The sequence below is a fragment of the Bombyx mori genome, chromosome 8 (assembly GCF_030269925.1).
Source record: "Bombyx mori chromosome 8, ASM3026992v2".
Taxonomy (NCBI): Eukaryota; Metazoa; Arthropoda; class Insecta; order Lepidoptera; family Bombycidae; genus Bombyx; species Bombyx mori.
Window position 1 is genome coordinate 11,252,262 of NC_085114.1, and position 18,851 is coordinate 11,271,112.

Consider the following 18,851-nt stretch of genomic DNA (forward strand, 5'->3'; position numbering starts at 1 on the left):
AAAATTGTTCATCAAGTTGGAATGTGTCCCAAATCACCCCATTTTACCGGTACCTAGTGCGACGAAATCGATAAATCGAATGACAAGTGACATTTCTTGACAGACGTTAAGTTGCACATTTGACAATTGACACCAACCTGAACGGATATCGAATAGAAATTTACATCATTACAGTAAATTCTCTGAAATTGCCTCAAATCACGCCGCAAGTGGCATACCAAGAGCACGGACTTTCAGATAACAATAATAATATGTAAAATGGAGTTGATAATCTGATCATTGACTGGATTACTTAATAAATATTGAAGAAACTGCTGTGAAAACACTTGAACCACCCAAAGATGGAAGTTGAAGAATGTGTGAAGGAATGGGAGGATTTAGTAGCAGATTACAAGCGCTTAGAGGTACTGATATTGATATTTTAAGCTATTCATTTGTTTATTTAAACCCCTCAGTATAAGTCATTTGAATATGATTGTGACTAATCATCCCAAGATGTGTAATTTTAATTAGAGAGGTCATAGTACTTTTCTAACCTAATGAAACAGTATACATTAAATATAATTTCAAATATATACCTACAATTTCAAGTTACAAAGATATATTGTAAAAATTTAAAGCTAATTTTACCTGACCATAAAGTTTGTTTTAAAAATGACCCATAAAAATATTGTATTCAGAATTTTAATATAATATTGTTTATTGGAAGGCGCTGTTCCATTTGTTCGAAATACATTTAATGGAAAAGCTGCTTTTACTATGCTAAAATTAAGTTAATATATTAATTGTAATTTCAGTGCTCTAAAACATATAAGACTTTATTGTGTTTACAAAAATATTAAATTCATAAAGCTTTGCAGTTCTCATTTAGAAGCCGAATATTATTGTCTACAAAAATATTTAACATAGCAATATAATAATTATTTAAAGCCTAAACTGACTGGTGATTCTGTTTTGCGATTTTGAACTTAAAAACGTAGTCTCAATTGACTTTACGATTAAGCGGTAGTTGTCAATATACACTTATGAAGGAAAGACGTGTTTCTCCAATTGATACGCTGGCACAAGCCAAACAGAACCTTACGACCTCACCACTGACAAAAATTAATAGAAATAGAATGATTAGAAATTACATAAACTCTACATGACTGGATCAATCTATGCATTATATTGTAAATTATTAAAATTAGCTTAAATATTTTAAAATTTTCTATTTTTTATATGCCTATCTTTTTTACAGATTATGCCAGTTAGATACCTATGTTAAACTCGTATTTTATAGTATGATTTATATGGTTATGTTATTATAGTTCAAAGTACAGGGTTAGTATATGTATTGATAAACAAATATAATATTCTCAGGGGGTTGCAATTCTGATCTGATGTTAGATCTGTGAAGCACTGCTCCTTCTAGGGCTGGTATTAGCAGCTACCAGTGAATAAATAGAAAAAAGAGAATATAATAAAATTCATAACTTTGTTTCTAGACTATCAATAAAGAGTACACAACAAAATTAGAAGAAGTTGGCGAACTGCAAGCAGCATGTTTGAAGGAACTGGAACACCAGAAATATCGCATGTCAATTATTAATGCTGCATTGAAAAGGTAAATAAACTTAAAGCTGTACACGAATAAAAACTAGTCATAAGACTGTGCATTAAGTTAAAACAATTACTTTGATCAAGTAGGTCCCCTGGAAATTTATATAAAAGTCAATGTGGTGTATATGTTCCCTATAGACTCCAAAACGGCTGGAGCAATTTTGATGAGTATTCAGGAAATCTTCAGATTAGTGTGTTATACTTTGAAGCTTAGTAGCTAATACGATCAATGTCAAACCAAAGAGCGGCCAGTAAAGCAGGCTGGGTTTGACAACCGTTGGGTGAACCTTATTACATTAATTTTCTGATCCACACACTCCAGTAGCCTCTCTATCAACCATTCATCAAATGTAATAAAAAATATTTTTTTAAGACAAGACTAAATCATTTTATTATAATTTGCAAATACATATTTCCGTAAACTAAATGACAAGGTTAAGGTCAGGATAATCACAACATACACACATGATTGAGTCTAATGTTGTTTGATAACAGATTTCCTTGTTGACAATAGATAGCTGCAAATATGTTTGCTATTTACAAAGTGCAAAGTGCAAAGGGTTTAAGTTTTCAATAAATAACAAACTAAAAAAGTATGAGTTGAAATTTAAAAAATCAATAGAATGTTATTTATAATTTAGAGTTTGTGAGACAGACAGATTAGTGAGCCCAACCATATTTTTTTGTTGAATTTCAATTGTAGGCAATTTTCATTTTTACTGTCTTTAAAAGAACGTCATGTGACTTGGGAAATAATTCAATTACAATGAAATACTAACTTATAGAAGTATGTACATATAAGTAATTTTACATAAAATTTTCATCAATTGCCACCTGCTGTCGCACATTATGATTAGTTTAAAAAAGTTATAATGTTATTATCAGTAATGACTCTATCCTTTAAAAATAGAATCTGTTGTCTGGGTTACAAAGCAAATACCCGTTTCGAACAAAATTTGTCAAAATAAAAAAAATAAAAATTTCATAGGAATCAAATAATACCCAAAATATGGAAAAAGATTATGTATTCCTATAAATATGTATGTATATGAAATAATACATAGTTTTAATAAAATCGGAATGTTGAAAATTACGCATGTCAAAAACAGTTTGGATTTTATTTAAATATATATTTTTACTGAATGTCGTATCTTTAATAATCTTAATCAGTTTTTATAGTTTGACAATAGCCACTTAATGTTAAAGATGTTTCGTGAAAAACTTGTCTTTTGTTTATAATTAAAAAAACATAATCACCAAACCATTGCAAAATAGTGACAACATTATCAAGAAGATTAGTATTTTATTTAAATTTAATCACTTCGATGATAAGACGTAATACTGTGTTTTCCATTGCCGCAACCGCGTTAGGGTGAAGTTCGATAGATTATCTATAATAAAAGATATTATTATGAAACTCGATAACGATGTTGAGAAGCTAATTTAAGGGTGTTCTAGAAAATTCTGATTTTATGTTGAGCTACAAAAGTTAAAAGTTTACCAGAGACCGTACAACTTGAATTCCGTCATCAATATTGGAATATGTCTAAGTCATTTGCCTCGGCCTTTAGACAATTCCTCAAGTTGTCCATAGATCCGCTTTTAACTAATTCTAACCCATGCGCCATCATCGCGCACTTTTTTCCCCACCTAAGCTGATGATCTAGCTCTTGAGAGGCCATATCAGCGTTATCGGGCTAGTAGGTGAGCTCACGGGGCTCAAACCTGACGATGTTGCTAACACGAACCCTAGCTAGAGTCGTGCCCTGCAGAATCTACCACCAGATCGGAAACGCGACCCACTGAGAATATCCGGCGAGAAACTTAGTGGGCTGTGTCTGTGGGTTAATTTACTCGCCGAGCCCTTCGTCGCAAGCGACGGGTTCGACGAGGACGGTGGCCGGTGCTTGTGGTGCCTAAAAGCACCGTTAGTGGATCGGGAGGCTCCGAGGTGACGTGTTTTGGGCGATGTCGACTGTTTACCATTAGGTTCGCAGGATCGGCAATGTAGTTACTGACGGCCACGATGAGAGAGAACGAGTCTGTCTGGCACTCCCATGTTATACAGTTTGTATTTCAAACCGTTTTGCCAGACTCTGTTGAATGCCTACGCTTTAGCGAAGAAGAGGGCTTGTTTGTCTTTCTTTCATGTCGAAACGAAACAACAGGCTGTCTTGATTTTTTTAAATGATAGTTTTAGGTCGTTTTAGTGGCATAGACTACCTTTTATCACGCAACTAATTCTAATATTCCAATGGGAAATTACACTAGCACTTTTCCTTGATTACTCAGGTGAATCTGCCCTATAATAGGGATGTCCAACTTTTCGAAGAGTTCAATGTGAAACCTAGCCCATGGCATCAGCCCGTTGAGTTTGTCGTTTGAATTTTCTCAACGGGTCGTGATTCCGAGGCGATAGTAGATGCAGCTGCCCTTGACGGTCAGGTCTCCTTGGGAGACGTACGGGCTGCTGTTACCAAATCCCGCTCCTAGCTTAGCCCGTGCTGGCCTGCCTGTCCTGTTGAAGCTGGAAAGGCCTCTGGTTCTTCCAGACCTCTGCAACTGAAATCTTATTTCAATACGGAACGTAGACTGCATAAGCAAATCGTTATGTGCATCAGTTTTTGTTTGACCGTCAACACTCCCATCCGATTTGAATTTTTCTAACTTAGTAATTTCTGATAACGATAAAAAATTTCGAGCAATAGACAACAGACAATAACTTCCAATTAGAAAAAAAAACGCTGTAAATAAGTTTTTCATACAGTAGGAGTCGTAAAAACGTAATCAGTTTTCTTCGTAATTACGACTTGACTTCTAATTTAAATATTTTAAACTAATAACATTCGTTTGAATATTCGATCTAAACAATACAGTCGAGACTGAGAAAAAGAAAAGAAAAAAAAACACAAATCCGTAGTATCGGTTTTAATGTTTCAAAAATTTGCGTTCGAACTACACATTATAACATTCTGATTGTTTAAAAAAGTCTTAAACGTGACTCATGGATGAAAAATGCATTATCAGCTGCATTATGCTGATAAAAAAAAAAACAATTATAATCTCCTCTAATGCATGCAACAGGTTGGAAAAGAAAGGCGGTGTGAAAGATGAACGCGTCACAAACCTCGAGAAGGAGATAATGAAGAGGAAAGCGATGCTTCACGAGATAAAAGCCACGCTCCCCAAACAGAACAGCTTATATCTGCGCATCATATTAGGAAACGTTAATGTATCTATATTAAACAAGAATGACAAGTGAGTCTATAGACTATAGATATATCCCATGAGAATATTTTTTTGTTAAATGACCTTACTTTTGTTATTAGAAACATATTTAAAGGTCTCCTACTTTGAAGAGCGGAACCGCGGACTTTGACTTCATGTCTCATGGTTACTTGAGCTTTTGATGACAAATACTCTGAGCAATTGTTCGAGATGATACCGGCATCTCGTTTTTACCATCGCACCGCCCGCCACCGGAGTAGAGTTCATCCATACTACCTGGAGCCACTGCGGTCATCCACAGTGCGTTTCCAGAGATCTTTTTTGCCACGTACCATCCGGCTATGGAACGAACTCCCCTCCACGGTGTTTCCCGAGCGCCATGACATGTCCTTCTTCAAACGAGGCTTGTGGAGAGTATTCAACGGTAGGCAGCGGCCAGGGGCGCTAATTACTGTGTGTGTTAAAAAAATAATGAACACAATGCCTTTGTTATTATTACATGGGATCAATGGAAATAAGAAAAATGTTAAAAAGAAAGTTTCAAAAATAATCGATTTTATTCTTTATCTGTACTTACAATAGTATCATACGTAGTATTAAACGGTAGGCAGCGGCTTGGCTCTGCCCCTGGGATTGCTGAAGTCCATGGGCGACGGTAACCAACAGGTGGGCCGTATGCTAGTCTGCCTACAAGGGCAATAAAAACAAAATCTGCGTGTATGCTGGTTTTACTATAAAACTGAGACTTAAAATTCATGTCTTAAAGTGAGTGGCCGCATTTACGTTGTTGATGTCTATGGGCTCCGGTAGCCACTTGACACCAGGCGGGCCGCGAGCTCGTTCACTCGAATATGAAAAAAAAGTCTATATAGAATTACAAACAAAATTTTACCTAGTGCTGTTGTTAATCAACTATTATCGCAATGTTGGTCATTTAGCAAATCACAGCTTTAAAACCACATTCACTCATCATTCGCAATATTTTGCATGTGCAATTGTAAGCTGTTTATGTTTTCAGATTTAAATACAAAGACGAGTATGAAAAATTCAAATTGATCCTCAGTGCGATCGCATTTATTTTAGCTGTAGGAAATCTGTATATTGACTTCAGGTAAGTGATCCTAACTTAATAATAATCTAACCCGTTCTAACCGATAGTACTGTTACGTAGAATTAAAACGAATACATATAATTTTCAACAAAAAAAAAAAGGTTAAATAACAGCTAAATTAAAATAATATTTTTATTATTTAGCCTGGTTACCCTAATCAAAATATTAATAAAATTATTGCATCGTCATCGGGCCTTGATTCATGTGCAAGCTTTTAAAAAGAATCAAACGAATCACGTCTGAAAACGTGAACGTTGAAGGGCGGGGCAGCCATTGTAACTATACTGATTTGGGGATATATACGACAAAGGGAAGATCTTCCACCGAGGGTGATTTTTGCTCGGTAGACCGACGGTCCGAATGTTGTTGTTCGGAACTTGTTTAAATGCGCTTTATCTTGAAAATGTCGTAGGCGAGATTCAGGCATCTGTTAATTATTTTGCGTTGTATGATGGCTACCCGCCACATCACTCCCCTCCGAGACTGGAGGTCGTGTCATTTTTAGTTAGCGTTGTCCGTGCTGAGATTAGCTTGCAAGGGCCAGTGCTGCTCGAAGTTTGCAGTGAGTCGAGACTGAGCTTGAATGCTGCGTGATGAGGCAGTGTAGGTGCGTGCCGGTAGGGCCAGGAAGCGCGGTGAGTCGGCTGCGATGGTCCTGTTGAAGCTGCGATGCTGGCTTGCTGTGGGACGACTGTCGATGACTTGCTTTTATCTGCGAGAATGCGAGGATTGTGGTAGCCGAAGTTCTTGATGCGCTGATGATGAATCAGAAGATTGCGTGTTCACATCACGTCGGGGTCACCAGTTTGGGGATATATACGACAAAGGGAAGATCTTCCATCGAGCGGGTGATTTTTGCTCGGTAGACCGACGGTCCGAATGTTGTTGTTCGGAACTTGTATATATGCGCCATATCTTGAAAATGTCGTAAGCGAGATTCAGGCATCTGTTAATTATTTTGCGTTATATGATGGCTACCCGCCACACTGAGACCTTAGAATTCATGTCTCAAGGTTGGTGGCGCATTTACGTCGTAGATGTCTATGGGCTCCAGTAACTAGTTAACACCAGGTGGGCTGTGAGATCGTCCACCCATCTAAACAATAAAAAAAAATTTACTATAATTGTTCCGGCATTCATTAAGTTTTACTATATGAATGTTTCAGGCCGCTGCAATTGATTTTAATTTTTCTTCTCGTCTGGTACTACTGCACGCTTACGATCCGAGAGAGTATACTTAAAGTGAACGGCTCAAGGATAAAAGGATGGTGGCGCTTACATCACTTCATATCGACGGTGGTTGCGGGAATATTGCTTATATGGCCCCAGAACCAGCCTTGGGAGGAATTTAGGCACACCTTCATGTGGTTTATTGCTTATATAAGTGAGTTAATATTACGATCTACAACAAAAACACACCTTAGACACCCTCAACCTCAACCTCAGACCTCACCGAGCCATATGAACATGAGCTTGTTTCCATATCTAAATAATAATAAAAAGTCTTATGTTACTCTTCGTTGGAGATAGCACGATTGCTTTGCATCAGAAATAGGGATTTCTAATTTAATTATTGGCAACATAGGTGAAATCGTTCATTAGCTTCGCAGATTTTTTAACCACAGACCACAATAAATTTAAACAACGTCGGCTGTTTGTTCTCCGATCACATCGTGTCAATAGTCAGTAATTAAAACAAAACTAATACATTTAATTCCTTAATAATAATTCTTTTTATTAGAGATCATTAGATCGATTCTCCATGTTTTCAATATTTCAAATGGTCATTGATTCTAATATGTAGGTTCATAAGGTTTATTTTAATAATTTATTTATAATCGATTTACTTGTACTTGAGATTCCAAGAAAAAGACAATAGTAGCACATTTATAAACTTGTATAAAAGACATTTTTGCACCTAGTATAAAAAACGGTAGGCAGCTGGTTAGCTCTGCACCTGGCATTGATGACGTCCACGGGCCTACAAGGGCAATAAAAAAAGTGATATATAAGATAATTAATTAATAATTGAATAAAACCAATTAATAATTTCCAGGTGTTGTACAATACATGCAGTTCAGGTACCAGAGTGGAGTACTATACAGGCTCAAAGCCTTGGGCGCCAGGCATAATATGGATATCACGATCGAAGGATTCCATTCGTGGATGTGGCGTGGTCTATCATATCTATTGCCTTTCTTGTTTGGGGGATATGTTTTTCAACTGTACATCGCTTATACATTGTACCATTTGAGTTACCATCCCGAGGCGACTTGGCAGGTATGAGTTTTTTTTTAAATTTGATATAGTATTAATTGTACTTGAAATTTGTTCTTTTTGCCATTATCAACATAGGCATGTAAGTTTTAGTAAAAAGCAGGTTAGGTAAAATTTACATTGTTATATTTACTAGTGGTATTGTGGGAGTAAGTAACTTTATACTACCTATTTCTGCGGCAAAGCAGTAATGCGTTCTGGTTTGAATTGTGCGAGAGCCATTTTACAATACAGTTGAGATTTCGATCATATGTCTTCCAAGGTAGGTGGCGATATTGGAGTTTGTGGTATCTATGGGTTTTGGTTCAGCACCAGGTGGGTCATTGACCTCTCTAGTTTAGTTAGTGTTCTGTTTTCAGTGACTCAAGTATATTAGTCTGAATGTATTTTTGTATACAACAAAAATCCACAACTAATTTCAAAACTGTTACTGAAATATGTTATTTAGCTACACAATAATTGATTTATAATCATTTACATTTTATATAATGATATACATATTAAGTAAGAATGATTTATAAATTTTGTATTTTTAATAATTAATTTAATTAGTACAATAAAGATTTGTTTGGGGGGTGACTGGGTGTAATGACAACGTTTCCGAAGTCGAGATGTCAATAAAATAATAAGCAATTTTAAAAAGAAAATAGTCAAACTAAATAAATACACTTCGTGTTGTGTACTACAATTAACTGGCGAGATTGCTATATAGCAAACTCTTCAAAATAATACTTTCTAAGAAGATGTCAAACTCATGCTAAATGTTCATCTTGATCGTTAAAATTTTCATTCTAAATCGATATCACAAAACTCTGTATCGAGTTGCCTTTTTATAGTATGAATTTAGTCTTGCCATAAAATGAAAAAAAAAACCATATATTTTTAATCTGGAATAGACAGTATTCCATGAATTTCGCTTAAATTCATTGAAAGTGCTATACCATGCGTCAGTCTGGAAATCCTAAATTAAATTACGTTCTATCGCATATAATATATGTTACGATAAAGTAACTGCAATTTCCATAGTGTTTTTGTGTCAGAAATTCCCAGAACCGTCACCAGTCTAAGTTTTCGATGACGTTTTTCATTACACCCTGTATACAGCGTGCGTGCTACAAAAGTCAATGACCTCCCCCCCCCAAACTTTGATTACAACGTTCCGCTTGACGGATAACCGAACAGGTGGCAGCGCTAAGCATGTCGTTTCTGCTGATCGGTATCGGGAACACGGTGACGACGATGATCGTGGTCCCGCAGAAGCTCAGCGAGAAGGTACCGTGACAACGCAACCGAACGAAACGCTTCAACGGACTCACGCTTTTTATATCCGGACCCGGATTGTTCCTAACGCTGCTCCAACGGCTTGATTTTCAGTTTTTTTTTTAATGGCAACATTATCAACGAATAATTTCGATATATATCGAATCGAATGAACACTGCAATATTGATTGATTTAAATAAGTTACATTCTCTCTTTTGTTTTGTTATTGACGTTTTTAAGAAGCCCCAAAAAAAACTTTCCTATTTTTTTAAAATGGTAACCCTGTTAGCCAACGAAACAAATAGAAGAGAAAATGTTACTTACCTGTTTTATTTTTGCCTGTTTATATGTAGATTGAAAACTTTTCAGCAATATACACTAGTTACACTATTTACCTGCATTATATAAGCTTTTGTCAATATTTTTTTTATTGTTACTATTATGCCACATAGTTGGAGTAATGCTTATTTATTTTGGAATGCATTATTGTAGTATCAAATTCTCGTGTGGACCAAGTCTCTTTTGTAGATGTAGTTCTATTTTATTGTATATATACATATATATAGCGCAATCGATAATGGTTAATTTATATGCTTCATTATTAATAGTAATGGAAAGAGTTGTGATCTTTTTAATTTAGTAGCTTCAACGGTTTTTTTCTATTCTTTTACATTTAAGTTATTTATTTTTAGTTATTGAAGGCTTTTTTTTTAATCATTAGAAACAAAATATTATTGCTTTCAAACTAAAGAGAGGGATTTTAACAAAGCTTGTGGTGGATTCTGTATTTGCAAAAGTTCAGTGCAAAGTTTAACATTAAATTTTGCACTACACCAAATTGATCATCCGTGTAATGTTGTAAAGAATAGCAAGTAAAATTTGTCAAAAAACTGAAAATCTTAATAATAAGAAAACGGTTAGTTTTCAAAAAAGGCAGTAGTGCAGTTTTTTCGTCGGTAAAAGAATCTCAAAAAAAAATCCTATAATTCAAATTAAATTTGAGAGATAGTACACTCGTGACGACATATAAATTGTTAAGGTGGGTGTTATTGGTTTATGGCATTGTATTTTTTTTTTTGTTTAATAACATTTATGTGCAAATAATATCATAAACATTAATGCACTTATATTTATACAAATCCACGTGTCTCCTGGATTCAGTTCAATCATTCATTATTTATTTTTTCGATTTACTGATTTCGTATTTTAGAGCTTAGTGCACATTCTAATTATTTCTTTATTCTTTTCACAATGATTTGAATCTCTTGAGTTGTATAAAAAAAAAAAACACTTACATATTTGATGTATCAGTGGTCGAGAAACAGCCCTTTATTTAAAGTATTAATAACCTTTGGAATTCTGGATCCTTATAATTATAGTATAAACATGTTAATCGATTTAGAAAAGCAAGGCACGACGTCCCTAAAGTATTCCTTTATACAGATTAATTGAGACTTTGATACCATGTCGCAGGTTGGTTGGCCTAAAGAACGGGCAACTTATGATTTTGTTATGTTAAAAGAAAAACAACACACTATATTATTTTTTAAATGTTACCATCATATTGTCTTTAAAATAATAATGCATAAAAATTTTTTTCAACCGATATTTTTTATATCTAAACAATACAGGGAGTCAGTCAAATACGCACAAATACATTCATAAAAAACAGTCCAGCCGTTTTACAAACTTCAGTAAAACAATACTCTGAAGAATTACAGATGTAAACAAGAAATTTTGTTTTAAAATTATGAAAATTCTATTGATAAGTTTGAAGGTCACAGTTATTTTTTTTTATTTTTTAAATTAACTGAAGGTACAAAAAATTCTCCACAAAGCATGTATCGTATCTAGATTGCAGATTACATTATTTTTCGGTCAATAATTCCGTCATCATATCATCCCAAGTGCAAATCTCTTTTATAAATAAAATTAACTGCTTTGTTTAAGAGCTAATCACACGGAAGAATGTAAGCGGTTAGATTAATGAAAAGATCTTAATAGATATAATTTCCATCTAATCAGATCGCCTATACAAAAAGTTAAATAAAGAAAAACCTATTATCCGACTTTGTATGTATATTTTTGTTAGAATAATGACAGAATATGTAATATTATGTGAAATCGGATAAGCGTACGAATAAAAGGTATCTAGCTAGTCATAATACTTGGGTTGTTCTGAATTATATTTAATGTTTAAATTTTGTCTGCTTATTGTATCAATGAAATGTATACTGAAAAATAAATTAACAAAACATTTTGCAAATTGTCTGGATGCTAAAATGAATCTCCCAGGGTGTGTTAATTTTTTTTAATGTCCCATCTATTTAAAGATACAGTAGAAATATTATACATTGCATATGACATAGTACTGTTTTTTTTTTTCTGAAAAGAATAATCTGCATTCTTTATTTTGACAACATTGAAACACGATGAAAGTGTACTTAAAACGCTTGGATTCTTATCCGTGTACAAATTTTTATATATATATCGGTGTGTTTAAAATAATATGTGTTAACGTGTTTTTATTTTATTTGCGATGCCAATAAACTTGTTTTTCAGTAGCTTTGTGTACTTGTATTATTTAATTTTATTTGCAATAATTGACAGGTGCCATATTTAGCTGCCTTGTTCCTTACTTTGCACTGTTGCAACATGTATACCATATTAAGGACATTACGCAGGAAGGTTAAAGGAGGCCTGAAACTGAGATACAAGTTGCGCGCCATTGCGTATCGGCTCTCCAATGAGATCGTCGTACTGGTACGTGCCGACAACGAATATAATATAAGAAAGATTTTCGTCTAAAAATTTGTTAATATTTTTCTCGGAAAAAATCAACAAAACAAAATATGGAAATTTTCAGTTGGTTTACTTTATTTTTTCAACTTTACGAAGAACTAAAGTCAATTTGAACAAAGTTAATGTTGATTTTACATAATAATTGTGTCGTTGTCCGCTGTCAGGGTTGCTTCGTATCCGTCTTAGTTGAATACTGGTTTAGAATAAAGTACTTTGAAATATTTGGGCTTCAATTCACCATAAATGGAATTGGATGGGATACGTTTTTGCAAGCTTTTTGTGGTGTTCAGCACTCTTTATGTTTTTGATGCAGATGTCAAAATTGTCATTTGAAGTTATCTAGTAGGTAGAAGAGCGATTACTAGAACCTGAAAAGTTAACTCAATTATTACCTCGGCGCCAATTGACTTTAGTCGTCTAGTGCACGTGACATACATGTATCCAAATATCAGTTAATTTAAAAAAAAAAAATCTGTCACAATTGTACCAATTGATATTGATAACATCGATTTATACCAATTGATAACATCGTGTAACAAAAATCAAACCCGCAAAATTATAATTTGCGTAATTACTGGTGGCAGGACCTCTTGTGAGTCCGCACTGGTAGGTACTAGCACCCTGCCTATTGCCGCCGTGAAGCAGTAATGCGTCTCGGTTTGAAGGGTGGGGGAGCCGTTATAACTATACTTGAGACCTTAGCACTTATATCTCAAGGTGGGTGGCGCATTTACGTCGTAGATGTCTATGGGCTCCAGTAACCACTTAACACCAGGTTGGGCTGTGAGCTCGTCCACTCATCTAAGCAATAAATAAATAAATATTAGCTTCAATTTAATTAGAATGAACGATTGGCATAACAATGTCAGTCTCACCGTAACGTTTTAAATCCGGTACCGTTTGGAGTTTGCTGCTCATTTCAAATGAAGGCGTTCTAATAAGCAGTCTCAATTGCGAAGTGGTAATAAAAAAGGATGTTCGTTTAATTTTTTAAGCAAAAGAAGCTGGTCGAAAATAATTTTTTAAACCGGTACTAAACTTTACAGCTGACTATTTAGTCTGTGTAAACATGCCGTAATCCATAAAGGCGTTGACTTCGTTTTTATGTTATCGCGGCACGCTTCTGCTATTTGTTAGAAAAAAAAAACTCAAAGAAAAAACGTCAATCGCTGTACTTGATATCGTAATTAATCTCATATGGCTGATGCACAAACCGTGCAGGCCAAGAAATGGGAGAAATTTTTTTTAATACATATCACGTTACTAGGAAAAAACCTTTTCACCGAGCATCAGAGTACCAAATTGGGAAGTATTTTAATTATGCATTCGAGTAGTAAATTATAACTAAAGATTATTTTTTCGTCACAGTAAGTATCATGATATGATTTTAGGGTGTTTCTGTAACCAAAACGAATTTCGGTTTTGAGTTTTTCTCCTAAAATTTGTTATGAATTTGAATATAATGATTAAAAAAATATACACTGTTTTATTTTTATTAGTTTATAAACTTATTATTGTGTTTATAAACATTTAATAATTGTACAATATACGTTTCTAAAAATCATTTTACTATTAGTTTTATGTACTTGTAATGTTTTTGAATTTGTTCGTTATTAACTTGTGTTATTAGCTTATCCTTTCTTGTTTCAACCATTTTTGCATGTTAATTGTTCACGCTATAAGTATAGTAGGCGCGCGAGTTCATGTCCATCCCGAGGAATGCGGTAGTGCAGTGACCTAGTTAATTATGGTAATGTCGATAATAACTACCGATTTAGTAAACAGCCGTCAATTTGGTTGAATGTAGCTTAAGGTAATTTTGCAATTTATGAAATAAAATAAATGTGATAAGTAATTACTTGTTTATTTCTAATAGAGAAAAAAACAAAATTAATTTCCCATTTAATCACTATCAAATGAAAAGACAACCGACAGATCAGAGTCGCAATCAGTATGTATCTTTTTTCAGTTGTTTTTTTTCTATCTGAACTTTTTGGAAGCGGAGTAGTCATAGTTAAATAACACAATAGCGTCAGCGTACATTTTCGATATCGATAAGCCAATGAAGTAGGAAACCTATGGAAATGAAACGTCAACCAAAATTTCGTGCCACTGTGACGTCATCTGGCCACAAAACATGGCGGCTTTAGTGCTGTACAAAAGATTTCAATGTTATCAGGTTTTATCGATAAACGTTCTTGGCTCATTTTATTTTAAATATTGTTGAGTATTATTTATTTGTAGAATTTATACTTTAATGGGAAGTAAGTAGGTATATTGTTATGTGCAAATATGATATGATTTAGATGGGTGAAATCTAAGACAAGTTCGTCCTTCGAATTTGCCAAGTAAACGATATGATGATTTTTAAAAGTTGCTACACTGATTTTATAAAGTTGTCGTTTGTCGCAAAACATAAAGATATGGCGTAGTTCAAAGCCATCAGCCCATTACTAGCATGCTAAATGTTATCGTATTTTGAGTACGTGTTTTTCTTAGACTATAACAATCTATTTTAATTGTTTTGCTGACTCTAAAGCCCGTAACATACTACCGCAGCGCACCCCAAGGAAGGTGCGCCGCACAATTTGAATCACTTTCGCTTGAGAGTGATTCAAATTTTAAACTTATCAAGGGACCGCGTGAAAAAAAAAACACCTACAGAACATTTATTCATTAATTACAAACGTCATTCCTTGTGACTTCCTCTCTAAAATCACTTAATTATTAAATATTTAACAAATTTACAATAGTGTTTTACTCACTGCGGAATAAAACTATTTTATTTAAATGGTTCCGAAGAGATTTTGTCGGTAACCTTTTTCCCGAAATATCTAAACAGAATGTCTAAATATGTTTTGATGACATATTTTATAGTGGTATTTATGATTAGTGTCATGATCAATAGATTCCGACCGAAAAATGGATTTTTCGGATGAGGGCTCCATAATGAATTTAAATACATATAGATAATAGTTTTAGGGCATCGACTTTCTTGAGATCCTATAAAATACGTTTTAATTATAATTTTTGTATGTTTTAAGCATGATAAATTATGAAATTTTATATAATCAATCATATTAAATCGATATCAAAGTTAATAAATAATGTACAACCCAAAACAGACGGCCGAACTGACGTGACAATGACATTTGGCGCGCTAAACATGGCGGATTTTCGGCCTCATTAGACGGAGACTGAGATATTTATGTATATTCATGTTTCATTTTATGTACGCACTGAAATACTGTTATATTGTTTTCCTGCGAGTTAAAGTGCTGAGTAAGAACGAGATAGATGTATGTTTATGTATGTGCCTTCAAAATGGGTGCTATTTATATAAGCAATTGTACGTATAGAACAATATGTCGTGTCCCTACTGTATAGGTCTATGCGATAAGCACGTGTCACAACCGTCAAGGACAACACTCGACGTTAGACAAATGCGGGGAGGTGGGCGAATGTGGGGCGAGCAGTCCCCCGCGCGTCGCCTCTGGCCCCGATGGACATGAACTCGCGCGCATACAGTAGTTTTGCTTTTTGAGTTAAAGGCGATTAATAGAAACACGTATTTAGTGGTATATATTTCTGGAACGATAATATTTATGTTTACATTTATCGCAACATCACTATCATCCAAAGCAATGTTTCGGCTACGGAATAACTACGCAAATATCAATTAAGTAATCCGTAAGCCAATACAATTTTAAATTATAACTAATTTAATTTAATACTCTTGCCTCGTAGAAGTACATTTGAATATAAATATGTGGTTAACGGTAGCTAGTATAGTTCATTTACGAAGTATCTATTTTAGAGACAGGACAAGCAGTTTCCCAATAAACTTACCATTTGTCACTCGGATACTTATACATATTTAATTATTTGTTGTAGTTTTGTGTTAATTGAATGTTGTGGTCTACTAACAAACAATTCAATATTTCAGGAACAAAAATGGCGGCAAAACAAAGTCGAACAGAAAGCGGAATAAAGAGACTGGCCTAACTGATTGTGATGATATTAAAACGAAACGTGTGTATTTATTTAAATAATTATCTGACCCATAGGTGTTTGATCAATGGACATGCGATATATATTTTCGTATTTTACTGTTTCATCAAAATTTTAATGTTATTTCTCTAGAATAAATCTACGTATTTGATACAGTTTGGGTTTCCTTGAATTGCGATATTTAAATTCATTAAATTAGATTTTACCCGTCTGTTGCGGTTTTCTGTATTATCAATTTGACAGAAATTAAAATAATACCATATTAATTAATTCATTCTATATCATAAATTCATGCCGCATTCGATTTTTTTTAATTTTTCTTGTAGGCTGACTATCATACGGCCCACGTGATGGTGAGTGGCGCTGAGTGGTTACCATCGCTTATGAACGTTAGAAATTACCAGGGCAGGGCCAAGTCGCTGCCTACCGTTAGATGTGATGTTTATCTAGTTGGGTTTACAATATTTTTCGAGTGGACACCGCAAATGGGCAAATGTGGGCATCCCCTGACCAAATGGAACGCCGACCTACGAAGATCAACCAGTCTATTAGATTATTTGTCAGTAGGTATGCGATTTGTGTATCGGCCAGTAGTCCTAATAGCATACTCGGGATATTTTGTAAAATCTAAATCTTTAGAATTGGGTCACTTAATTGGTGTTTTTTTTCTCTCTTATTGCCTTTGCCGGCAAACCAACGTGCGGCTCACCTGATGGTAAGCAGTCGCTGCCGCTTATGGACATCAGCCAGGACTCTCTTCAAGCCTCTGTTAAAGAGGGATATATAGTATTCAGGAAATACAGAGCAGGAGCTCTAAAACCAGATGTTACGTGGTGAACCTGGTATTACTAGGAGCAACCATTTTTGAGCAATTACTAGCTATTATAATTTAGTATTGTAGATAGTATTGTAATTTTTTATTTAATGGTGTCGTCATATGTGCCTGTTTGTTTCTGCCATAAAGCAACAAAGTCACATGTGCAATAAGGATCTGAAGATAAAAGATAAACGTTATTCCAATATAATTGACACTTCGAAATCAGCCCCAAGAAGAATGCCGCCCCATAAATATAAACACACAGATCGTTGCTTATACTAACAGTTAATTAACTTTGGATACGCACGCCGTAAGCTAGATTTCTAAACTAATACAATAAAGTACATCAGGGATGCACAGAATGTGATAATTTATGTTATATAATGTTAACAAAATGTGATATTGATTCTGATAAAAACATTTTTGGTCGTAATGAGATGGGTGGAGGACGATCTAACTATAGATCAATTGGGTACTATGTATTTACGTTGTTATTATCGCCCATAACTACTGTACACAAGAGGCAATAGAAAAAGAGCCATTAAGTTTAACTTCGTAGAAAGTACCCAATTGTTTAATAAGCTATCGTAAAGACACGTGAATTGGCTTGTCACTCCATACAATTGTGTATTTACTGGTGGTATGACGTCTTGTGAGTCCAGACACATGCAGGCACATGGTCATAAGCAGGTACCACCGCGCTGCCTATTTCTGCCGTGAAGCATTGAAGCGTTTCGGTTTGAAGGGTGGGACAGCCGTTGTACATGTCTACTGGCTCCGGTAACCACTTGACACCAGGTGGGCTGTGAGCCTGTCTAAACATCCAAGATATAAAAAATTAACTAGTTTGTACCTATGTTGTATGTTTGTATGAAACTTTAATGCTTGTAGAATGCAACGTTTTTTTTTTTTTTATTGCCCTTGTAGGCAGACGAGCATACGGCCCACCTGATGGTGAGTGGTTACCGTTGCCCATGGACTTCAGCAATGCCAGGGGCAGAGCCAAGCCGCTGCCTACCGCTAAAACGTCGTATAAGGACACATGTTTTTTTCTTATCTATGCTGATAGCCTTAATCAGCGTTACCGTAGCGTGTAGGTGAGCTCTCAGAGCTCAAACCGGAGGTGTTGCTAACACTGGTCCTAGCAAGAGCAGTGCTTCCCATAATCTACCACCGAATCGAAAACGCGACCCACTGAGAAGATACGGCGAGAAACTCAACGGGCTACACAGATGGGGTTGAATGGAATTTTGTGATAGACACATCGCTCAGATCCAACGCTACTCTACATACTTATTATGCCTACTCTTTAAAAAAAAAAGATTCAATTTTGAATGTTGTATTATTTTAAACTAGAACTTATGATTATCGTATCGTCTACAATTGTGTGGCAGTAACCACGGAATAGATAAATAAGGTTGGAATGGTAATGTAGGCGGGGCAAGCGTGCCACTGTTATGATAGAACAAACATAACTCGACCGATTCTTGCATTCACCGCTTTTAGTGCGCTTCGGACTACTTGGCGAACAGATCTCCGCTTTATAGTGCCGTGTTGTGCAATTATAACTTGTAAAACAAAAAATCAGACCTCAAGTATAGAGCGAGGAGGTATATCTTTCGATCGGTAAGTCGAAATTACCATTTAATTACAATATTATTTGTCTAAAACATAAAAATATACTGAGCATTATGAAATTCCAAACATTAACAATATTATTGCAGCAAGTTATAAATAGCATA

The 18,851-nt window shown here is 34.8% G+C and overlaps 1 protein-coding gene across 3 annotated transcripts; it reads left to right on the plus strand.

Annotated features, from left to right (window-relative positions):
• The first annotated feature begins 88 nt into the window (after nucleotides 1-88).
• LOC101736822 (transmembrane protein 120 homolog) lies at nucleotides 89-16,447 on the plus strand. 3 transcript variants are annotated; one of them, XM_021351940.3, is made up of 9 exons: nucleotides 89-404; nucleotides 1,488-1,606; nucleotides 4,687-4,860; nucleotides 5,849-5,941; nucleotides 7,108-7,325; nucleotides 7,998-8,221; nucleotides 9,401-9,490; nucleotides 12,090-12,242; nucleotides 16,228-16,447. In XM_021351940.3, exons 1-9 carry the CDS (start codon nucleotides 342-344, stop codon nucleotides 16,270-16,272), a joined length of 1,179 nt encoding a protein of 392 aa, XP_021207615.1. In that variant the 5' UTR covers nucleotides 89-341; the 3' UTR covers nucleotides 16,273-16,447. The 3 variants fall into 3 exon arrangements, with proteins under 3 accessions (XP_021207615.1, XP_004932221.1, XP_012550975.2); XM_004932164.5 differs by lacking the exon at nucleotides 9,401-9,490; XM_012695521.4 differs by lacking the exon at nucleotides 12,090-12,242 and having other exon boundaries at nucleotides 104-404.
• Nucleotides 16,448-18,851: the final 2,404 nt, after the last annotated feature.